General features: G+C 27.8%; 1 protein-coding gene across 1 annotated transcript in view; it reads left to right on the plus strand.

Moving 5' to 3' along the window:
• The window catches only part of LOC127067904 (proteoglycan Cow), a 141,434-nt gene that overhangs the window by 56,536 nt on the left and 59,289 nt on the right, over window positions 1–25,609 (plus strand). Inside the window, exon 2 of the mRNA XM_051003324.1 lies at window positions 24,720–24,777. Coding sequence (XP_050859281.1) covers window positions 24,720–24,777 — 58 coding nt within the window. The remainder of the gene's footprint in view (window positions 1–24,719; window positions 24,778–25,609) is intronic.

Below are 25,609 nucleotides of genomic sequence, written 5' to 3' on the forward strand. Positions count from 1 at the left end.
TCAAACGCGATTAGAGGAAGTTTGAAATTTCCCTTCTAGAAACGTTATATTTGTACTTTATATAACTTACAATTAATTCTTGTTACTTATGGTTTGTCATAATAATAGCTTTGGATATTGAAACGTAATTGTTGCTTGATCTGTATAAATAGAGAATATAAATTGAGAAATGAGAAAGAGATTCGTATAATACATTTGTAAAACGCGTAACAAAGAGTCATTTTTACGTGTAGCAGATAAAACGTTTTGAGAATTTAACGTGGATTAAAAAACTATACAAATAAGTCATATTTTATAAACAATATAACTGTATGACCATCATTTTTCTCTCGAGAAAGGTATTAAAACAAGAAAAAGAGAAAAAAAAGAAACAAATTCAATTAGAATTACTTGAAAATAAATTGTGAAAATAATTACAACGAGAAGTGTTTATTAATAATATAATTTTAACATTAATATTATTAAAGGAATTTCTCTATTCGTAAAATAATTGGTACTTCAAATCTAAAAATTCACAAACGCACACATTGAGAATATATAAATGATAATACAATTCGTTCTCTCTCGTAATTAAGATATTAAAATAAAAACACAAATGAAATTAGAATTTTTGTTGAAAACAAATTAGGAAAATAATTACGGTACCAAAATTAATTAACATAATATAATTTTTATATTAATTTTAATAACACACACACACACACACACACATATTCTCTTTCTCCTTCCCTCCCTTTCTCCCTCTTTCTTTCTTTGAGAACATTTTTTTACCATAAAAATAACTCATCCTTGAAGTCTAAAAGCTTTTCTGTACATTTAAAAAAATATAAATAAAACATATATATTTTACGCGTACACACACGCAACATGCTTCTTATATATATAAAATCTTAACTATGCATGCATTTTCTTTTCCCACAATTAAGATATTAAAAAACAAGAACAACAAATTTCCGTCAGAATAAAAAGCTGAGAATAAAAAAAAATGTATAGAATTATTTCAATAGGTACAAAGAAATTAATTAATTCTGAATATACGTGATCTCGTCTATAAAATAGAACACTCTTTTGAATCTCTTTTACCATCAAAATAATTCATCCTTGAAATCAAAAAAAGAACTCGACCACTGGGAATAGAACTTTTCGAATAGAAAAAAGAGAGAGACAAACAGACAGAGAGACAGAGACAGAGACAGAGATAGAAAGAGAGAGAGAGAGAAAGAGAGAAAGATAATAAAACAAAGTCGTTGTTGTCCTTCGAATAGAATGATTCATCGATCGATGTAACCGCCCTTGTCCTTTCGTAAAAGGACCACCGAACTGTTTGGTTTAGCCGCTTTTTGATCGGCCACCAGTTGGTAGTCGTGTATCTAGGATCAATCGTGAAAACAATTTGTCGGTACGTCGATTTTCTATCGTTTCCTCTCCCTCTCTTCTTCACTCTTTGTCTAACATCAACACCATCACTATCACTATTTTCACCTACCTATCTACCTACCTAACTACCTACCTACCTTTCTGCCTATCTACGTATCTACCTACCTCCCCTCCTCTATCTCTACCTAACCCCTCTTGTCACTCTTTCTCTTTCTCCTTCTCGTGTTTCTCTGTCCAACTTCAACGTCACGAAATCGCAATTTGAATTCAGCAATAAAGCGTCTCGACGGCGACATCGTTTGTTACCTAGGTAGCATTACTCGTACGTTTTAGAATCCCTCAGCTGCCAACAACTACGGCTACTACTATCTGTCTGTCTATCTATCTATCTATCTATCTATCTATCTATCTATCTATCTATCTATCTATCTATCTATCTATCTATCTATCTATCTATCTAGGTAGGTAGGTAGGTAACTAGCTATCTATCGTATAGTCCTAATAGCTATTTCCTTTAACGAAACTTTATCGTTCGCTTCGATCTAAACGTAAGTTAGTTTTATTAGAAATTCTCTCACGAGTAAAAGAAGTTGGATACGAAGTGGAAAGTTTATAGTGGGTAGGATAGATAGAATTATTAGTTTTTTATTCGAAAAGAACACTTATAACGTTAAATATTTAAAGTGGTTGGTAAGATCAGCTGTTAGATATTCTAAGTGAAAATTGATCGGTACGTCATATTTCTTCGTTTAATTGGAATTAAACGAGGAATATATTATGCATAAAGTTAAAGAAGGGAGTGGGTATGTTGGAATATAAAATGTTATTTCTCTGATGATTATTTCATATGTTGATCTGATTTTATATATATATATATATAAATGTGGTGTTTGTAATAAAATATGAGTAAGCGATGTAAATAATTCATAAGTCAAACGTGTAATTATTTATATTGAGTAAGATATTCAATTGCATTTGACCGTTTATTTGACAAAAATAATTCACGTATTAATTATTAAAAATAGTGATCAAATAAATGAAAGTCTGGAATATATATCAGCATGGTTATTCTATTTTTATCGAAATTTGACTTATACTTTATTGTTCGTTTATCAAATAATTAGAAACGATTATTCATTATAATTAATCATTTAAAATTACTTCTAATGAATATGAAAATACTAAAATGTTTTATTATATCATGCATACGTATTTATGTATGTAGAAAATTTAACATTGAAAAATAAAAAACCTCGTGGTTTAAAAATTTCTTACCATTTGAAAGATTCGCTGTATTAAAAGTAAACTATTGTTTCAATAAAAATTCTATTCTATTTTCTCTCTCTCTTTCTTTTTTTTTGTATAAAAATGACAATTACGATTAATTTGTAAAAATAAAGCGATGAATATATATGTAATAAAAGTAATGAAAGTACTAAAAATTTCAAAAAAAAAAGAGAGAAAATTGCAGTTTACTAATAGCTTTAAAAGTACTTACATATACGTGCGTACATGAATTATAAAAAAAAAAGAGAGAAATAAAAGAATTCAAATAATAGTTCGATTGATAACAAACCAAAAACATGATGATAGCAGAAAAAGTTACTATTTATAAATGTTAAAGATAAAAATGTTTGATACAAATGTTTTGCTACTTCCTTCTCTCTTTTTTTTTTTTTTAAAGCATACCTAAACAATTTTTAATACATCTAAAAGTTTTTAGTTTTGTTAAATAGCACGAAAGAGGAGGAAATAGAAAAAAAAAGTGAAGCAAAAACGGGAAAGAGAAAGATTCGAAAATAAAACAAAAAGGATTAAAAAATAAAACGATGTCCTTTTGTACGTCTCTTGTTTTTTTTTCTATTTTCCCTTTTTCCTTTTTCTTTCTTTTTTTTTTCAATTCGTTTACAGAGTAACACTCTTCCACAATAACGTATATCAATTTCATTTCGATTTTTATTTCAATTGATGAAAACAACCATTCTTCTTTTCCTCTCTCGGAAAATAGAATGATATTCCATGTGTATAACCAACGTGTATACTATAAGTCTCAAACTATATTCAAGCACTTGCGACTTTTCGTTTTAATTAATTAAAAAAAAAAAAAAAAAAAAGAGAGAGAGAGAGAGAGAGAAAAGAAAAAAGAAACATAAAAAAAAATAAAGAAAGAAAGAAAGAAAGAAAGAAAGAAAAAAATCTAGCAAAAACGTGAACGAGAAAAAAGTTACGGGAAAAGAAGAAAAGAAATATAAAGAAAAAAAGTAAAAGAAAAATAAAGAAGAATAACAAAAACATTTGTTGCTCCTCTCGTGCATATTCTCGTAGAATAATCTTGTTAACGAGCATCGTTCTTTGACATTTTATAATAATCTTTCTCTTTCTCTTTCTCTTTCTCTTTCTCTCTTTCTCTCTCTCTCTCTCTCTCTCTCTCTCTTTCTCTCTCTCTCTTGACGACTACGACGACGAGTAGGACGACGAGTAGGACGACGAGGTCGACGAGGTCGACGATGATGATGGGCAATCCCTTTGAACAGATTGGCTCGTCGATCGAGTGAACCGTCGATCATAGGGAAAGTTGAATCCTTGATTGTCAGAGAGAGATAGATAGATAGATAGAGAGAGAGAGAGAGAGAGAGAGAGAGAGAGAGAGAGAGAGAGAGAGAGAGAGAGAGAGAGAGAGAGAGAGAGAGAGAAGGTCAAAGCTCTTCGATAGCTATTGTCTCGTAACGCGTCCATCGTTGAACAGCTTTTCGATCAAAAAGCTTCTTTCTTCTTTCCCTGCTTGGTATATTTCTTCTTCTTTTTTGTTTTTTTCTTTTCGCTTTCTTTTCTATTTTTTTTTTCTTTGCTATCCCTATCACCCCTTCTCGGACCCCATAAATTTAATAACCTATTTTCTTTGGCGAACGAGTATAAAACTTTGGTCAAGATATATCGTTCAAAATATCTTCATGAGGACAGGAAATGTTTTAAAGTGTAGAATAGTTTCTATTTGAATTGAATTGTTCTATGAATAAATGGAAGAATTTGTTATCGGAGGACGAAGGTATAACTTTATGGGATATTGATTTTCAATGTCTTTTTATGTAATATAATCATTAAAAATGTAATAGAAATATGTATGTTCTTTTTTATTTGATGAAATCAAGACAAAGGGGTTAAGATTTAAAAATAAAGTATAAAGATAGCACGAAGATAAACGTTTCATTCTATTGAAAAATATCACTTTTATTTGCTTCAATATTTTTTATTAATCAACGATAAACATTTTATGAAATAAACGATCAGTATATACGAATATATTGTTTATCATTTATAATAAAATATCGATACGTACATAATTTAAATGATGACAGTATAAATAATTAAAGGTCTGGTTTTACATCGAGTTTTTATTATAAATATTAATCATCATGTTAGTAATATCGACAAATTATTATATTAACAAATTTTTTCTATTAATCGATATATACTATTTTATCGATCACTTATATATCAAATCTTTTATTTTACAACGACGCATATTACGAAAGACGACGTATACTTTTTGGGAGAGAAAATAAGTTCTAAAAAGGAGAAGAGAAATGAAAAAGAAAAAACATTTCTAAGGGAAGAGAACTTTACTAAATTTTCATGTATTTCGGTTATGTCAGGTTTGCTGACAGCAACTTGGAAATTCGGTAGGAGTGAATTCATTTATATTAAATACTGAAGGTCCCTTGAAAGCTGGTAGTACTGTGTTTCAATACGAACGAACATGTTTGTCCTCGTCGACGATCTCCATTAAGCGAGTCTCCAAGCGGATATTCTCGTTCCTGACATCATCATTATCATAGTCATCATCGTCCATTCGAATACATACACACACTCTCTCTCTCTCTCTTTCTCTCTCTGTATGTGTATTTGCTTTCGTCCTAACGGAGAGTGCTGACTTATTGAGATATATATTCTCTCTATTCGGGTAATTGCAGGATTCTCGAAGCTTCTGGTGGTCAAACGTTATAATAATCTCTTCAGATTCAAATTTATTTTCATCTTTTAGCTTTGATTAGTTTGGATATATAATGTATCGATGATGATAAGATATTTATGTTTTTAATCGATTCTTTTTATTTCATAAACCATGTCAATTGTTTATGATATTTCTTATTGGTTATATAAATGTAAGTAATAATTTTGTAAGAGTTGCATCTAAATTGGGTTTGTCAAATAAACTTCAAGATGCTTTTATTTGAACGTTCTCATAGTTGGAAATAATTTTTTAAGATTCAGATTTATTTTCATCTTTTAGATCTGATAAGTTTTCATATGTAATTTGTCGATAATGATAAGGTATTTTTGTTTTTAATCGAGTTTTTTTTTTTTTTTTTTTTTGATAAACCATGTCAACAGTTATGATATCTCTGATTGGTTATATAAATGTAAGTAATAATTTTGTGAGAGTTGCATCTAAATTGGGTTTGTCAAATAAACTTGAAGATATTTTTGTTTGAACGTTCTCATAGTATGAAATATTCTTTTAAGATTCAGATTTATTTTCATCTTTTAGATCTGATAAGTTCTCATATATAATGTGTCGATAATGATAAGGCATTTATGTTTTTCATCGGTTTTTTATTTGATACATTTTTTCAAATAAAAATGATACCGAAAGTAGCATTGATCAAATGTTGTGTTACAGATTGAAATAATTTCGTTTTTAATCAATTTGTTATTTGATAAACCTTATCAGTTATGATATCTCTTAAGATTCAGATATCATTTCATCTTTTAACTCTTATGAGTTGTAGTATTCAATGTATAACATTTGATAAATTAGCTAGCTTTTTTTTTTTAATTGAGATAATTCATTTTAAGATACAACGATCGCAATAATAATAATGATGATGATGATGATATTGATTTTAGAAAAGCTTTTTTTTTATCAATTTTTTAATCGATCTTGTTATCCGTTAAACTTTATCGGTTATGATATCTCCTATTCGTGATATGAAAGAAATGAAAATTTTGTTAGCGCCGTTTTTAGATCACATTTGTCTATAAAAATGTTTTATGATAGTCGTAATTTGAAATACTTTAAAGATAAGATTCATTTTCATCTTTTAGCTTTGCTAAGTTTAAGTAATATATAAGTAGCCTTTAACAGCTTTATTGTTGCAAGTTCGATAAGCTTGATAGCTTTTCTTTTTTACTCTTTATTCTCTTCTTTTTTTTTTGTCGATATTGAGAGAAAATTCATTTCAGATACGATAATGGTATTGCAATAATATAACGTCGAAGATAAAATAAACAAAGAAAATGATTTTAGAAAAAGCTTTTTATACCTTCAATCGATCTATTTTATAGAATATATCTAATTACGACTTATGATATCTTTTATTCGCCTGTCATATAACAAAAATGTACAAACTTCATTAAGAGTTAATCGAATTTAATTCTTTTTAGTTTTGCTAAGTCATAATATATAATGTACAGCTTTATCGTTGCAAGCTCGATTAGTTTTGTAAGCTTTTTTCAATCTTCGATCTCAGCAAAATTCGTTTCAGATATGATCATGATTTTTTAATAATAACGATAGGATTACATAAAGAAATAATTTAATTTTATAAATTTATTTTCACATTTTTTAATCGATCAATTATAATCTTGTGAAAATTTATTAAGCGGTATCAATTATGATATCTTTTAAAATTCTTCAAGTTTCTTAATTTTTTTGAACAATAATAACGAGCAGATAAAACGAAAGAGAAAAATTTGATTTTAGAAAACCCATTTTATACTTGCGATCGATCAATTGTAATCCCATAAAAATTCGTTTAGACCGTAACTGTTATATCTCTATAAAATTCATGAAATTTCTTAAAAGGGATGATCGTACGATAGTAACGATCGAATAAAACAGAAAAAGAATTTGATTTTAGAAAACCATTTTATACTTTCGATCGATCGATTGTAATCCAAAGAAAAAAAAAACAATTCTCGTAGACCATAACACTGATATATTGTTGAAGTTCGTAGAAATTTCTTAAAGGAATAATCCAATAATAGTAACGATCGAATAAAATAGAAAAAGAATTTTATTTCAGAAACCAATTTTATACTTTCGATCGATCAATTATAATCCTATAAAAATTTCATTGAAACATATCATATTTATTAAAGGGATCATTCAACAATAATAACGATAGAATAAAACAGATAAAGAATTTGATTTTATAATTACAATCGATCGATCATAATCCTAAAAAAAAAAAAAAAGAAATTCATTAAAGCATATTAATTACATAATATCTTTTAAAAATCTATGAGATTTCTTAATAAACCATCCGAGATATAGTATTCATTAAATGAACTTAAATAATGAAAGGGCTATCTAATTTATGTTAATAATAAAAGAGTGTAAGGGCGAAAGAAAAACCTCTTGTTATTTTTTTATAGACGTTTAAAGTTGGAAAATTGACAGCTTGAAATACACACACACACAGTATATATATGTAATATATATAATATATATATATATAATATGTTCATGCGTCGTGTGTAGTGTGTGTGTGTCTTTTTTTCCCTTTGCCCTATTCCCTTTTTTCCCCTTGTTTTAATCCCTATTCTATCCGCAAGGAGACAAAGGCATGCCGTGTTCCTGCTCTTTCGTAATTCAAACGAAACGAGCTTTTGATTCAATAAAAGGTGAATTCCTTCTTTGTCCTCCTCGAAATTGCTTCGGGCAGTTCAAATTTACGCCGACCGATGATTCGCATTTAAGTTTTTACTTCCTCTTTATTCTCTCTCTCTCTCTTTCTCTTTCTCTCTCTCTCTCTCTCTCTCTCTCTCTCTCTCTCTCTCTCTCTCTCTCTCTCTCTCTCTCGTTTCTTATTCATTTAGAATCGTTCTACTTTGCTGTTGGATTTGTCGTTTCGAATTCGAGTTATTCGTTTCTTTCTTTCTTTCTTTCTTTCTTCCTTTCTTTCTTTCTTTCTCCCATCCACCCACTCTCTCTCTTTCTCTTTCTCTTTCTATATATATCTTTTCTCTCTCTCTCTTTCTTTCTTTCTTTTTCTTTCTTTTTTCCTTCTCCACTAGTATTTTCGATCGATAAGGTAGAATTCTTTTCTTATCGTAAAACTTTTAACAACGATCAACAATTCTTTTCTCGAAATTAATGTTTGAAGGAGAAAATAATAAAGGACAAATAAAAAGAGAAATAGGAGAGAAAGAAAAAGTAGAAGAGGGAGAGGAGGAGGTGGAGAAAAAGGAGAAGGAGGAAGAGGAGGAAGAGGTAATAGAAAGAAAGAAAAGTCGATTTGATAGAAGGCTGGAATAGTTTTTAGAAAGCTCACTTAATTAATCAAACGAGTTGGTCAGTCCGTCGTGAAATGTCAATAAAGGATTGGTTCGTTTAGTTTCTATTTCTATCGCGAGTAAAACGAAATGCAATCGATCCTGTACGATGCGGGTGTCTAGACAGATAAAGAGAAAAAGAGAGAGAGAAAATGAGAGAGAGAGAGAGAGAGAGAGAGAGAGAGAGAGAGAGAGAGAGAGAGAGAGAGAGAGAGAATGAGAGAGAAATATATACGAGTTGTTGTGTTATACTCATGGAAGAGGATTCACCGATTACAAATACTTTTTCATAGCGTATAAAATGCGTTGACCTTTCACTAGGAAAGAAATTTTCATTTGGTGGAATGCAATTGACATTGGAAATATATAGATAAACACATGATGTTTCGACCCTTTCGATTCTCGATTGGTAGAACGAATGAATTCATTTGAATGTACACGTGACTTTGAATCTTTGTATAATAATGTATTTTCTATCAGATATTTGTTTCTCTCTTTTTTTTTTTTTTTGGAGTGAGAAAGGTCACCGTTCATCACATGTTTTTATTTCTAATCGTTTAGATACGTATCAATTCGTTCTTTGTATGCCATTGATTATTGAGAAATGAAAGTTTTAAGAATTTAGTGAATTTTATTCATGAGAAAGTTGAAATTTTAAATCGAAGGGTCAAAAAGGGAAGAATCTATACTGTTATGTGCGTGTGTGTTTGTTTGTATGGAAAGGGAATATTAAAATTAATATTTGATACTACATTTATTTATGTGATATAAAATTTTATGAAAATTATTTGGGTTTACCAAATAAGTAAGGTTCGAATTTACAATATTAAAATACTAGTATCGTTTATATAGATATAAAGTAGTAAAATGTGTTTCGGTAAGCGATATATTTCACGATATTATTTATTTAGATATAAAATATTGAAAGTTTTGTTTACTTGAATATAAAATAGTAAAAGTTTTGCAATAAAGTATTATCAAGATACATTATTTAGTTTTATTTAGGTATATGGATTCTTTCTTTATTTAGATATAATATATTGAAGATAACAAAGAAAGCAAAATTTTTCTTTTTTCCTTGTTTCTAATATAAAATTAAAAGTAGCGTTTGTTATTAATCTAAAGATATAAAGTACTAAACTATTCCGATAAAATATTTTATTTAGTTATGAATTACTAAAGATTTCAAAATTATATTTTTCATAAATTAGACATTACACTTATTATAACAATGAAAATATTATAATACGATATTTGAAATATTTCTTATCATTATATGTTCAGCCATTTTCGAGAAATAAAAATTTTTTCTTTCCTTTACTTTAATAATTATTTTATTATATTATTATTTTTTAATTAATAATATTTACATATTTAGCGACAGTAAAATAAACATAAGTACCTACTCAAAACTTTCATTTTCTCTCTCTCTCTCTTTCTTTTTTTTTTCGAAAAAATCGGATTACTTCGACTCGAGTAGGATCAACGATTCGAATGTTGGCCACAGAGACTCCATTCATTTTCAATGATAACAGAATCAAAAATTTCTACGAGGTCCTTGTTGATTACTTTTCTTTTATACACACGATACGTACGTTTACTTTTACTACCCTCGAGTGCTCATTATCGATTCATCGAAATTGGTACAGAATGAACCAAAAGTTTCTAACTAATTTTAAAAATCAATTACTCTCTTTCAACAGTCCTTTTAATCTAACTTTTTGTTTTTGCTCTTAATTCTCAGATTGTAGCGTAGCAACTTTTCACCCATTAATATAATTCTCTAAATTGTATTAATAAATATTTTAATGAGATGTAAAAACATAATCTACGTTAAGATAGAAAGAAAGAGTTGTGTGTTTATATATATATATATATATATATATATATATATATATATATATATATATATATGTGCGTGTTATTTGAGAAAAAAAAACAGAATGAAAGTGTGAATGAACGAGCATGTTCATTCATATAAATCTATTAATAATAATGAAGGAAATGTTCCCGAGATGTCGCCACTTTTTTTTAATTCATCTTCAACGATTCCTCTTCATTCAGTTTGATTTTTAAAAACGAAAGAAAATAATGGAACGTCGAACGAAATCCGATTGAAAACTCAACGTCCGACGATAAATCGATGCAATATGTGTCCCTGATACGTTCTATACATTATGCAGATAGTTTAGCGTGTTCTATTTTGTAAGCATAACACGGAAACTACGGAGAATAAAAATGCACGTGCGAGAAAGTACATATACATATATATAGCTATATACATATATACATACAAGAGAGATAGAGAGAAAGAGAGAGAGAGAGAGAGAGATCAAAGTTTTTCATATTTTCGAGTAGCCTCTAAAACAAATTAATTTGATTTATTATTATTATTTTATTTTATTTTTTTTTTATGTGTTTTAATATACGAATTCATGTAATATTAAATTTGTTGGAATTTCTATAAAAGGGTAAACATTTTTTCCATTCGTTTATTAGCAATCATCTCGTTTTTATATCGCGAATAATAATTTGGTATGTCTGAGTATGTGTATATATGTAATATTAATAATATTAATAATAATAATAATAATGATGATGATAATAGTAATAATAAAGACTCTGGCGAATTTACGCAGAGAAAAGGTGTCGCCTGAGGCTCCCATAAGACACGGGGGTCCTGCTTTCTCTAGCACACTATACAAAATATAAATTTATATTATATAATAAATTTAATTAAATGTCTGGTTACCGGTATATGATTTTTGTTTCTATTTTTACGACTACAATTGAATCAGAACAGTGTATTTTTCTCGCTAAATCGTTTTCATGAACAACTGAAGCAAGAAAATATATATATATATATATATATATATATATATATATATACACATACACACATACATATTTATGAATAATGGATTTATTTTAACGGAGACTCCAAAAAATTTTTAACGCCTCGGGCACATTGAAGGCTACATTCACCAATGAAGCAAAGTATTACTTTTTTCACATCGAAAGATATAATTATGGATGTATATAAATATAAATTATAAATGAAGAGAAGAGTAGAAAGGTGGGAGAGAAAAGAAAAAAAAAACTGCATGTATGTACATATATATGCATATATGTATGTGTATGTGTATGAAGCATATATACACACACACACACACATATATATATATATGCTTTAATGTTCACAATCTGTGAACTAATTCGAGTTAATCGCCAATTTGCAATGCTCCGGTAACTACAAAATTACTGTTTTATTACGTGAATAAAGGCGAGTGTGTATATAACGTTATTGCTATTTCAAAAGTAGGTTATGTCTATGTTTATACTAATGAATTCTCTGTTTTATTCCCGAGTAAAATAGGTTGCCATATTTTCGTTGTCGATTGATTATTATACATTACTCAAATTTTATTATACCGTAGTATATGTGTGTGTGTGTGTGTGTGTGTGTGTGTGTGTGTCTATAAATTATGCTATAAATTACTATATTTATATGTTTATAAATATTTTCTTAAAATTTTATATTTTTTAATATACAATTACAATATAGTATTCGTATTTTTATTATCAATGTTTATAAAACTGCAAATTTTATTATCATATCATCATATATATATATATATATATATATATATATATATATATATATGATATGTGTATATTAAATTATGTTTGCAAAAGCCTGCTGGAAAATTTTTATATACAGTACTATCTATAACATATCTTTCATAAATATACATATTCTCAAAATATATTATTACACACATGTAACAACATACATCATATGTGTATTACGTTATATAAATGTATATTATAAAATTCTTATAGAAACAATACCGTACATATTTTCAATGATTATACTGTACGTTCTGAAATTTCATTATTCGATATTTAACAGTATGTATACACATATATATATATATGTATATATGTTACGTTATGTATACAAATGTATAGAGTAAAGTTGTAATAAACAATAGTATTTGTATTAGCGATCGATGATAATACATTCCTCCATGTTATTATTAAACACATAGTAACGTTTATATACATTGACTGGCTCGACATCTTTGTTTACACGACGTAAACTTATTGCACAGTAGTATACTACGATCCAAGAGGTACGGATCAAGAGAAAGAGAGACAGATAAAGTCGTTGTACATACATACATGGTTGTCTCGTATGAGAAGGCACGATCTGAATTTCTTCGAGCGTGACGGTAAATACTATGAGGACATATATCCGTTTGATATTACGTTATATATAGAAATATAGAATAGAAGGTATATGGATAGTGAGAGAAAGTGTGAGAGAAAGAGAGAGGTTGAAGGAGGGCTCGAGGAAAGAGAAAGAAAGAGAGAGAAAGAGAAAGAGACATTAGGTTGGTTGCTACATGTGTATTTTTTAAAAAGCTGTCACCTGCATCGTGTTTTTCTAAGTATACAATATTTTTCAAAGGAAGATAATAAAAGAGAGAAAGAGAGAGATAGAGAGAGAGACAGGTAGACAGAAAAATAGTATTCAGAGAAGAAGATAATACAGAGAAAGTTTTATACAATGTTATTTTATAATTTTATTTTTCTTTTCTCTTTTTTCATATTTCATTCATATCATATTTTACATAATAGTGTTAATGGGATTATAAGTATAATCACATTGTATTAATGGTATTAATTTACGTGTTCTTGTAATAATATATATATATATATATATATATATATATTTTATTCATATTTTTTATTCATATATTATTAAAAATTATTTTCATATATTTGTGTTTATATATATGTGTGTATGTATGTGTATGTGTTATAATATGTAATGTAGTTATATGTATAATAAGGTTAATAGTTCATATTCATATAGTTATATTAATATTTCATTATCTCCATTTATATTTTATACATATTTCCTTTCATACATATTATATATAATATAACGATAATAACGTTATCATTATAAATAAATCATATGATTAGAAAAATGTATGGTGTAAAAGTCGTATAAATATACACTATCTTTAAACGTGTTTAAACGAAGAAAGGGAAAGAGTAAGAAAGATAAAAGAAATAGAAAAAAGAGAGAGAGAAAGATAAAAGAAATGGAATAAGAAACGAAGAGAAAAAGAAAGAGATGGAGATAATAACAAGGAAAACAAGAGCGTATCCATTTTTTCATGTAACCAGCACGTATGTCTTATTTACACGTATCTACGTGCAAAATCGTACTCGAAATCTCATTCGTTTCTGTCCTTCTTCTTGAAACTGTAAAGAGAAGTTATTAGAGAAACAAAGAGAGAGAGGGAGAGAGAGAGAGACGGATAGAGAAAAAGAGAAAGAAAGAAGATAGTAAAGAGAGGAACGTAACACACGCTGCACACAAGACAGAGACAGAAAGAGATAGAGAAATAGAGATAGAAATAGAAATAGAGCAACGTTATTGCATGCGTTCTCAACGGCTGCTGTTACTGTTACTGGTATGTATGTATGTATGTATGTATGTATGTATGTATGTATGTATGTATGTATGTATGTATGTATGTATGTATGTATGTATGTATGTATGTATGTATGTATGTATGTATGTATAGATGTATGTATGTATGTATTACTGGTACATCGGACGCGTTTATCCGCGTGTGTAAGGAACGCGGAATATGTTTTACGAGCCACGCGTTATTACATCACGTATGCGTAAATGCGCACCCGTGCGGAATTCACGATCCGATATGGGCGAACGCTTCTCTGACCATTTCTCTTGTATATCTTTTGTATACGTATGTGCACATATGTATGCATGCGTATGTATTTAAACATATATATGTGTGTAATAATTACGCACGTAACTCGGATTTTCATGGGATTTCGACGCTTAACACGTTGAGTACTCAAATGATTTTGCATAAATCAATGGATCTTCCTTCTTTTATATTTTTGTTTTTCGTTTCTGTTCTTTTTTTGGTTCTCTTTATTTTCTTTTTCTTTTTTCGCGAGAAGGGTGTAGGATGGATGGAGATAAAGAATAGATATTAATTTTCAGATATTTTAAATATGATTTTTCTTCTTCTTTTCCATTTTTTTTTTTGTTATTAGTTTTATTTGGAAATTTTATGAAAAAAAAAAGAAAATTCTGACACACGAGAAATTAGGAATTATGAGAAGGATTTAGTTTAACGCGTATGATATTTTTGTATTACGTAGCTTTCTTTGTTGCGTTGCGGAATGGTATTTAAATTTACATGATATTATGTTTTATATATATATGTATATATTATATATATATTTTTCCTTTATAATATTTCCTTTTATTAAATTAATTTACATCTTAATTACTCCGCTTATCATAATTATACCATGCCATAATTATTACTATAATTATCGTTATATTAATTTCTTTTTTCCTCCCCCATTATATCTACAATTTACTTTTCTTTATATACTATACCTTTATGGTATATAATAATTAACAAATAATTAACGAAAAATCAATAAGTAGATCTACGTAAATAAACGTAATATAAATTGATCGGCATTTAATAATCTATGTTATCTCGATCGTTATTAACAAACGAATCAATCATCTTCGAGATCTTTTTCATCGATCCTTTAAAGATACTTACGTACTTACTTATCTTACACGAAGTTAAGTGACAAAAATGATAGATACGTTTTGAAGAGATCTCAAGAATTATCTGATAAGGAACTAAATTACCTACGATTTATTTAACCAGGCTAACTTAAGATAGAAAGAAATAGAAAAAAATGAAGATAATAAAAGAAAGAGACAGAGAAAGAGAAAAAGAGAAAGAGAGAGAAAGAGAGAGAGAGAGAGAGAGAGAGAGAGAAATAAATGGTATAGTGTGGTTAACAAAAAATCGTCTCAAGAGAAAATGCGTTGGAAGTGCAGTTAGGGGAGTTGAGGGTGGGTTTGGGAAAGGAAGGGCCAAAGGGAGGGGAGAGAGGTGATGGATGATCGAGAAAGTTTCGACTCTAAGGTAATTTCAGTGAAACGACTTTTATCGGTGTTATCAGAGAACGATCTTTCTCATATCTTCTCACTTCCTATCTTTCTTCTCTTTTTCTCTTTCTCTTTCTCTCTTTTTTCTTTTTCTTTCTCTTGATTTCTTTTTCTTTCTTTTTCTTTCTCATATATTGTATTTCTTTCCTTTTTTCCTTCATTCTCGTTGATGCGAAACGTTATTACCATCAACGCGACTATTCACCGTGTAGGTGTCATCTTTCTCATATATATAAATTCTTTTTTTCTTTCTCTTTTACTTGTTTAAAAAAATAAAATCCTTATTCGTAGTATGGTACGTTTATATATGTATCATATAATTCAAGTTTCGATGGACCCGTCTTGCAGACCAAGTTTTACGAGAACGTGTAAATAAATATTTTATACCGAGACCTTTCCTAGATTTCTTTTTCTTTTAAAAATAGAACGTTAGTTTCAGAAATTTAGTTTTTCTTTTTTTTTTTTTTCTTATAAATTTGTTGTATTTTATATATCTTCAACGAATATATTTAAATCTGATAGTAATGGTAATAATGACAATAATGATTAATGTAAATACATATATTACAAATTTTTTGAGTTTCTTTTTCTTTTTTTTTAAATTGAAGTAAATTGTGGTTGTATCTAATTATTATAATATATATATATAATATATATATATTTATTAATATATTATGCTGTGTACAATATAAAATAATATAATATAATATAATATAATATAATATAATATAATATAATATAATAAATAAAATATATATTGATTTAAAAAAAAAATATTGAAATATGAATTAATAATTAATAATTTACGACGATAACATGAAATGAAACTTTTCTAATACATCGTATCTTATTATACTAACAATAACTAATACTATAACTTTCACACATTGTATTTATTATTTCCTTTTTCTTTTCTATCTTACTTCTGAACGTATTAATATTAAATATTTTATTCGTACTAAAGGGGGATTTAAATCGTTCGATAAATTAATTTAAAAGTCGAATAAATATCGTGAATTTTTTTGTTCCTTGATCTGTTCTCTTCTTACGATGGGTTATATGCGGAACGAAAAGCGGAAGGAAAAGGTAGAAAAGAAATATGGACGTCGATAATCTGATTTACGTTCGATGACCTTATCGAGGGCGAAGGAAGATCGGCTTCCGCGAACCTAGGGATATATCCGATGGTGTTCGTTCCTCTCGATGGTCTAAGCGGTGCAAGCAACTATGTACGTCCCTGAGGTAATACATTTTATAGCGGACTGCGACATTTCTAGCCAATTCGGTCCACGACGATGACCTCGACTTCTATTCGGTTAGTTTCGAGGGTTACCTTGTAGCTAACGGCTACGTGATGATCCTTTAAACTTTATTCGATAAAATATCGATTTTCGTTTATACAATTCTAGCGAAAAGTTTAATCGTTTAATATATCATTTTTCTTTTCTTCTTTTATATGTGTGGATATGTGTGTGTTTATTTGATTAATCTAATCAATGATCGTTCTTTAAAATAATTGTATAATCGTTTCAATGTATAAGCTTTTATTAAAAATCTTTAGAAAAATTTTGTTTATCTACAAGAAATCTTTTCTATATTTTATTCGTTTGAGAAAATTTATCGAGTTGTTCGAATTGTTATTGAAATAATTAAACTTTTTAAAACGAATGAATTTTTATTAAAAACTTCAAAAGTAAATAGGAATTATAAAAATTGTAGATCGTGTGTGTGTGTGTGTGTGTGTGTGTGTGTGTATATATGAGAGTAAAAAAGTAGGAAAAAATATGAGAATTACATTGAGATAAAATTTTTTTCTCTCCTTTTTATTTATTTATTTATTTATTTATCTTTTTTTTTTAATCGAATTAAAAATTAAACATTAACGCATCGAACTTATAAAACAACGTACACGTTCGAACTCATATGGCTTCATGCACAATCGTCGAATTTATCGATGTTTTACTTGATACTCGAAGGATAATAAATACGAAACAAAAAATCCACCAAAAAAAATAGAATCAAAAAAAAAAAGAACAATAGAGAAAGAAAAAGGTAATTAAACTAGTAGATCTAGAAATTCTAACGTAATTTTAATATCGACGTCAATCTTTCGTAATTAAAATCTGTATAATATTACTTACGGAAGGATATAACGATCGAACGTTCATTTCTATCCGTTCGTATCCTACGTTAATTGCTCGTTACCTCGAGATATCCTACGTACGATTTAGGATTAACGATGCCGACGCGGCGATTTATAATTGGAAATATCAAAGCTTGTATTTCATAGCATCCATGCTACAAAATGTCGGATGGACGCAAAAGCAAATATTTGTTCTCTCTCAGCCGATATTCACTTTAACGGAAGAGAATATTGATCAGACATTTTGTTCTCCAAAGGATTATATAGGATTCTACAGTAAAAAAAAATAAAAAAAAGATGTTTTCTATTATAGCAAATATTATAGTTTACGATCTTTTTAAATACCTTGTTGGAAGTGTACTCTTGTAAACCGTAGTAACACAGATTTGTGTCTACATTCCTTTTTTGTTTTTGTTTTTTTTTTGTTAATTCTATTTATTCATTTCTTTAAAAAAAAAAAGAATAATAATTATTATTAACATACAGAGTTTTTTTAATACATTTTCTATATTCGTTTAAACATTAATAACATAAATATGTAATTTGTTATCCTTTTTTCAATTCATTCGATTTTTCTTTTTTTTTTTTTTTTTTTTTTGAGAAAAATAATAATAATAATTATTATTATTATTATTAACATGACTGATCGATTTGTTCGATCGATTAAACTTCATACGACTATCTCTAATTCTTTTTATAAAAAGTTTACTATAATACACATTTCATATATATATATTTCAATTATTTTGATGTGTTTGATATAATTAGATAATCGTCTAAAACTAATATAAGAAATATTATAAAAGAAATATCCGATCTATGTTAATATATAAAATAAAAAGATAACACATTTATACATTTAAATTATTTGCCATAAATTTTATAAAATAGAAGAAGAGATAGAACGAATCATTATGATGCAGAAAACGTCGATGTTAAACGACATGATATAAAAATAAAAAAGTAAAAAGAAAAGCATGCATGGTTATCACACGTCCGATCGATCGATCATGTTATGCGAATCTCATTTTCAAAAGCAGTCAGGCTCTCTGTTTAGTCAGTCAGTCAGTCAGTCAGTTAGTAGGCAGACCAGGTAGGACTAGCTCGCGTGAATTGCAAAAGGACGAGAAGGATTTAGGTTAATCGGTTGCAGCTCCTCCTCCTTCGCTTGCAACAACTCTCAAGGGCCACGAAACTGCATTGAAATCTAGCCAAGGACTTTTAAGTTAACTCGAAATTGCTTCGATGCCTTTCAAACTAGCAGAAAATTTCTATTCGTCATGTTCTTCTATTGCAATGTTATATACACACATATAGTTAGGTATTATATATGTTTAGATATTATTTATGTATATATATTGATTGCATAATATTACAAATTTTGTTCGTTTCTGGATTATAAAAATTAATAGAAATTATGTGCTTTAGGTTTGTTCTTTTTTTTGTTTTTTTTTATTTATTTATTTATTTATTTATTTATTTTTTTTTTTTGATATATATTGTCTGACAAAATTTTTTACGAGAATATTACATACATATTTTTTATTCTTTAATTATAGTAATACTCATATTTATATTTATGTTCTCAGATTTTACAAATATAAATCTGAGATTCACTAGAAAAAGAAAAGAGAGAAAATAATTAGAGGTATACTTTGGTGATAAATAAATCTTTTAAAAAAAAAAAAAAAGAAAGAGAAAGAGAAGATAATCTTCAGTAAATTCATTCGAATAATCATCCTCTTTGATCTTACAAATATTTCATATATGATATTAATTATGATGATTAAAAATTTGTTGTTCTTGAATGAAATATTTTTTTTTATTTATTTCGAAAAAATATTAGAAAAAAAATTCTAAGCGCAAATCGTGAAACATTCAAAACTAATAATTATTACAATGCAGCACGTTAAAAGGAAATTATTATTATTAAAATTAATATTGAAATATACGTATACGTACATTATAAAAAAATAAATAAATAAATAAATGACATTTCATTGATAAAACAAATATCATTACTCCATTTGATTAATCAAATTAAATTTTATTTCGGATCAATGATACCTAGTATGAAACCTTTATATTAATAGACAAATTTCATTGAAAAGTAAATTTGAATTTAATTTTCTTTTCCTTTTCATCGATTCAATCGTTTGTAGAATCTATTCGTTAATGGAAGTAGGGTTACATCGGCACGTAGACACGTACACGTATTTATATAAAGCACTCGACGAGAAACGTGGATAGGAATAAAAATCGTCAGTTAAAAAAATATACTCTACTCTCTCTCTCTCTCCTTCTTCTCTTCCCATCTTTCGTTTCTTCTTCTCCTTCATGATGTTTTTTTTAATTTTTTATTTTTCTTTTTTTTTAATCTTGGAAATAGGCTATACCATTACGAAAAGCAATTTCGAAAATTTCAAAGGGTGCCATTGCAGTCAACGAATAATTTACATGCAACGTACATCGATAGGAGTGACGGGTCATACCGGTTTGGAGTAATTGAATAACGAACGATATGTGCATCTCGACGTGTATATATATGTAAAACATATATATATATATATATATATATATATAAAGCAGCCAATTTCGAAAAGGGATATTAGTCTTACTAATATTTTAAAGGATTATCAAAATTTATTAAAAAGATATAATCAAATAAAATGAATAAAATCGAACAGTAGAATCAATAATATTAATATTTATTAAAAGGATATTAAGAAAATATATAAAAATAATTTGAGATATGTGCGTACATGTGTATACCTGCATGTACATATTATCTTTAATTTTCTCTACGTAAATATATACGTATATATAGAAACAGAAAGTTTTGATTTCAATCTCCATTTTCTTCATTTTATTTCCATAGCAGTTTGTCGAGTTCTTTTTTCAAGCTGATAAATTGCATGTTAGTAAAGACCGAAAATCATCGTGGTCGCTTTTAAAAAGAGAAACAAAAAAATAGAGAGAAAGAGTGTATTTTATTTCCAGAATCATGAATGTAGATTTTATTTAGTATCTCTAGAATTAGAAACAATCCTAACTGCTAGTTTGTCAGGCAGTTTAAAAGTGAACTTCTCGAAAAGTTTTCAAAAGCGAATATCGTTGTTCTGAAAGAAAAAAAGAAAGAAAGAAAGAGATGGAGATACGGATAGATAGATAGATAGATAGATAGATAGATAGATAGATAGATAGATAGATAGATAGATAGATAGAGAAAGAAGGAGAAAGAGAAAGGGAGAAAAAAGTAAAAACGTTTCTCTCGAATTTCTCGACGCGTTAAATTTTCATTTGAAGTTCTATATATATACACATATATATATATACACACATATACATATATACATATATATTCTTTTTTTTTTCTTTTTTTTTTTTTTTACTACAACACGAAGAGAAGCTAGGTTTACGCTTTGTAACGGCATCGATCGATGACACCCGGCACAGGACTCTCTCTTGTTTTTTCCTCTCTCTCTCTCTCTCTCTCTCTTTCTTTTATTTCCTCTTTTTTCCTCTCTTATACCTCTCCACGTCGTTGCATCGTGCAATTTTTCTTGCAACGATGCACATTTCGTTCGACGCGATAAAAAATGCAGCTTTGTAGGGAGCTCGTTTGGGGTTGCGTTGAAAATATGTATGTGCATATATATATATATATATATATATATATATACACATACACATACACATATACATATGTGTTAAAGAGAGAGAGGAAGAGAGAGTTAGATGTAAAAAAAAAAAAACAACAACAAGGGATTGTTCAAGAAAGAGACAGAGAATATATGTCCCAGAACAAAGTGATATGTGTATTCATATTCCGTTGTTAAAAAAAAAAAAAACAGAAAAGAAAGAAAGAAAAACAGTAAAAAAAAAAAAAGAAGAAAAAAAAGGAATTCATTCGTTGTCCTTAATTCGTGGCCTCCACTCTGTTCTGCCCGTAGGAAATCCTTTGGTTCGTTTGCTTAGCTCTGCAATGCGATCGAATGAATCGGTCAAAGGGCATATTACAGAGGATGTGCAATCGTTATTTTTAGAAAAATGTTGATATATAGATAGACACGTATAACTTGGCCCTGAAACTATACGATTCGATATATGAATATCGATCGGAATATGAAATGACTTGAATAGGATATGACGTCAGTGTTTGATTCGATAATGAAACATAGCCTGTGTTAACACATTCGATCGACTACTGATTATTATTTTTGATATGTATTTTAAGGTACATAAGGTATATAGTTCATCATATGTACTTACTTATCTCTGAGGAAAGAAAATAAGTAGAGAAGAAAATTAATTTGTAAAATTGTTATCATATGCATATGTATCTAATACGTCAATGTATATATATATATATGTGCGTGTCGATGCATCGATATATGAATAGAAACATTTTGATATATAAGATATATAAATATATTATATATTTTGTTTTGTATTATTCTTTTTTATCGTCTTAGTATCGGTATAATATTAATAATATAATAATATTAATGTATTATTAGTTATAACAATTATTACTTTATTATAATATTCTATCATATTAATATTCATTTATTTTATTATCTTTCTAAATGCTTTGAAAAAACATGAAAGAAAATATTAAATAGAAACATTTATATTATAATAATAATAATAATAATAATAATAATAATAATAGTTAAAACTAATTATTTTGATTAGTTGATTACTATTAATATATATTATCTGATCTTTTATTATATTTATTATATTTGTTGTCACTTCTCGATTCTTTTTCTTCTTACTCTCTTTTTATTTCTTTATTTTCTTCTTTTCTATTCACCCTAACTTTATTAAACAAACTCCGTGCAAAGAGAGATCTTTCATTTCGATCTGCTTTAACTCTGGTCACTGACCTACATTTCAAGTCGTTTCCCATGGGTATTTTAGATGTGTTATCCACGAATTGCTGCAAACTGCCACATGAACTATCACGCGAGGCTACTTCGCCTTCGTTCCGCTCTCTCTCTCTCTCTCTCTTTCTCTCTCTATCTCTCTCTGTCCCTCTCTCTTCAATTTTCTCGCTCGGTGGCTAGCTCTTTCTCTTCAATTTTCTCGCTCGATTCACAACGCTAGCCTTTTCTTTTTCCTTTTTTTTCTTTTTCTTTTTTTTTCTTTTCCTTCTCTAAGCCAAGTACGTATCTATCCGTTTTTTTTTTCTTTTTCTTTTTTTCCTTTTTTCTTTTTTCTTTCCTTTTTTTCTTCGATGACCTCGGCCTGAACTTCGAGCGAGAAACACCGTGCTCCAATTTAAACTTCCTATTCGGAGTTTTATACGATAGACATGCGATCGTTTGTCACGTTCTACGTTCGCTTAGTTACGAAAGATTCTCTTGATTTGTTTCCTAAAACGTATCTATTGACTATTTCAAATAGTTATTTGATAGCTCGATAAGATAGGGTTTTGATCGTTGAATTTGTGTTCAACGTTTGTTTGCTTTTATTGAAATGAAAGCATGAATTACGTTGTTCACACTTTTGAAAAGTAGTCATTGTCAGCCTAACGTAAATTATAGTATGTCAATGTCAAGTAGTAAGAAATTATTCAAACGTATAATTCCTTCTTCTAATTTGAAGATTAATTGTTAAGATATCTATAAGTATGGTATATTCAGTTTTATCTATCCAAATAAATAATATTAGAAATTTTTATTAAAACAATAATATATATATATATATATATATATATATATATATACATACAGTTTTATTTATCTAAATAAATAATCTTAGAGTTGTTTATTAAAATAATAATACATATTCAATTGTATTTATTTAAATAAACGATATTAAAACTTTTTTATTAAAAACTTCAACATCGAATATTTATCGATAAATTATTATAGTATTACGTAATAATACTATATTATTAGTTGTATAATTGCACGAATTTATTTGATAGATTGAAAAACGATTAGTATTGATTTCTTATCGACAAATTATTATTTTCTAAAATGAACATTTATTTATTATTTCATTACGTCGTTCCTAAAAAATACTCAATTTAATATGAATTATTATCAATGTCAATAAGTGCTTCGTTATTAAAACGGTATAGTATAGTTTACTTAATTTGTACGTTAATATTAAAGTTAATTATAAACTTAATACAAACGATATTAAAGATAACGAATTTCTTATTTTCTTTTATTTTTCTTCCTCTTTTCTTCTTCTTCTTCTTCTTTTTCTTTTCTTTTTCTTTAATACTTCACGCTGAATACTGATGGTAGATAAAAACAGATTTAAAAGAAATCGTGTTGGATTAATTTTTAGACGAACGAACCAAAAATAATAACTAATTTCTTTCTTTTACTCTTTCCTTCTTTTTTTCTTTCTTTCTTTTTTTCTTCTTCTTTCTTTTTTAGAATTTTAACAAAGAAACCAGCAAATATATTTTCCCTTTTCCTTAAGTTGGCCTTCCTTTTCCAACTCTTCGTCCAACGGCCCTATGTAATTTAGCGAACGTCATCTACCCCAGGCTTGTTAAACTTTATATCTACCTCGGTATAGTTAATTTTTTGAACGAAGACTCGGATAATCTTTCTAACCTAGAATAACCCCGCTGCTGCTGCTACTGCTGCAGCAGCTATTGCTGCTGCTGCTGCTGCTGCTGCTGCTGCTGCTGCTGCTGTTTCTCACCGTACACGCTTTTTATATTTTTATACGAAGACGTAATACCATCGTAATTTAAAAAAGAAAGAATGAGAAAGAAAGAGAGAAAAAGAACAAAAAAAAACGAGTAGGTATATTACTGCTTTTACTGATCTTGTTCTTTGTCTTTTTTTTTTCCAGGATGATACCCGTATAATGAAGGTTGGAGATAAAAAGAGATGGATACACGACCCGAACAGTAAGTTTTCTAGATAGTGAGTTAATTGATCAGAATGAAATTATTATCTCTATCCTTTCTCTTATCTTCTTCTATTTTTTTTTTTTTCTTTTATTAAGTCAATTTATAAATTTTGATTGACTATTTTAATTAATACATTTACTTTATATGTTCTCGATTAATAATTTTTAAATAGCTATGTTGTAAAATAACTAATATGCATAATATAATATATATATATATAATTATTAATTATTAATAATATTTTCGTATATAGTAAAATAAGTAAAGAATAAATAAATTTTTATATAAATTTGATGCATGTGTACAGGATGGAGTAATAACTTTGATCACCTTGAATGTTTTCGTTCTTTTTAGATGTATGGAGAGACTTTGTTAACAAAAGTTGAACGATACGGCACATAATATGATATAATAATTCTTTTTACAAGTGGTCACGTAAAGTACATGTAAAGGTCAACTAAGTTTTTGTTTTAAATAAGATTATACATTTTTGATTGCATTAGTCGATGCAGCTCAACATTCTTTATAAAAAGATATTAATTCATGTATTCTTGGAGAATTATTAATTTAGGAAATATTTGGATTTAAATAATTCTAAAAAAAAACCATGTGAAGATGCAACTAAAATGGAATAAGAGCAATTACATATATAGTAGTGGAGCTATCGATCTTTCAATTTTGTACATTATCAATTATTAATAGATTTGCTATTATTTATTTTAAATAAACAAATTAAAATTTATATAATTATAATGACAATTGAAACGAGTTCATTATAATTATGTCCTTATTACGACAGAAAAGAAGAAATTCAATTTAAAAAATTATT

This window comes from Vespula vulgaris, chromosome 12 (genome assembly GCF_905475345.1).
Source record: "Vespula vulgaris chromosome 12, iyVesVulg1.1, whole genome shotgun sequence".
NCBI classification, from domain to species: Eukaryota; Metazoa; Arthropoda; class Insecta; order Hymenoptera; family Vespidae; genus Vespula; species Vespula vulgaris.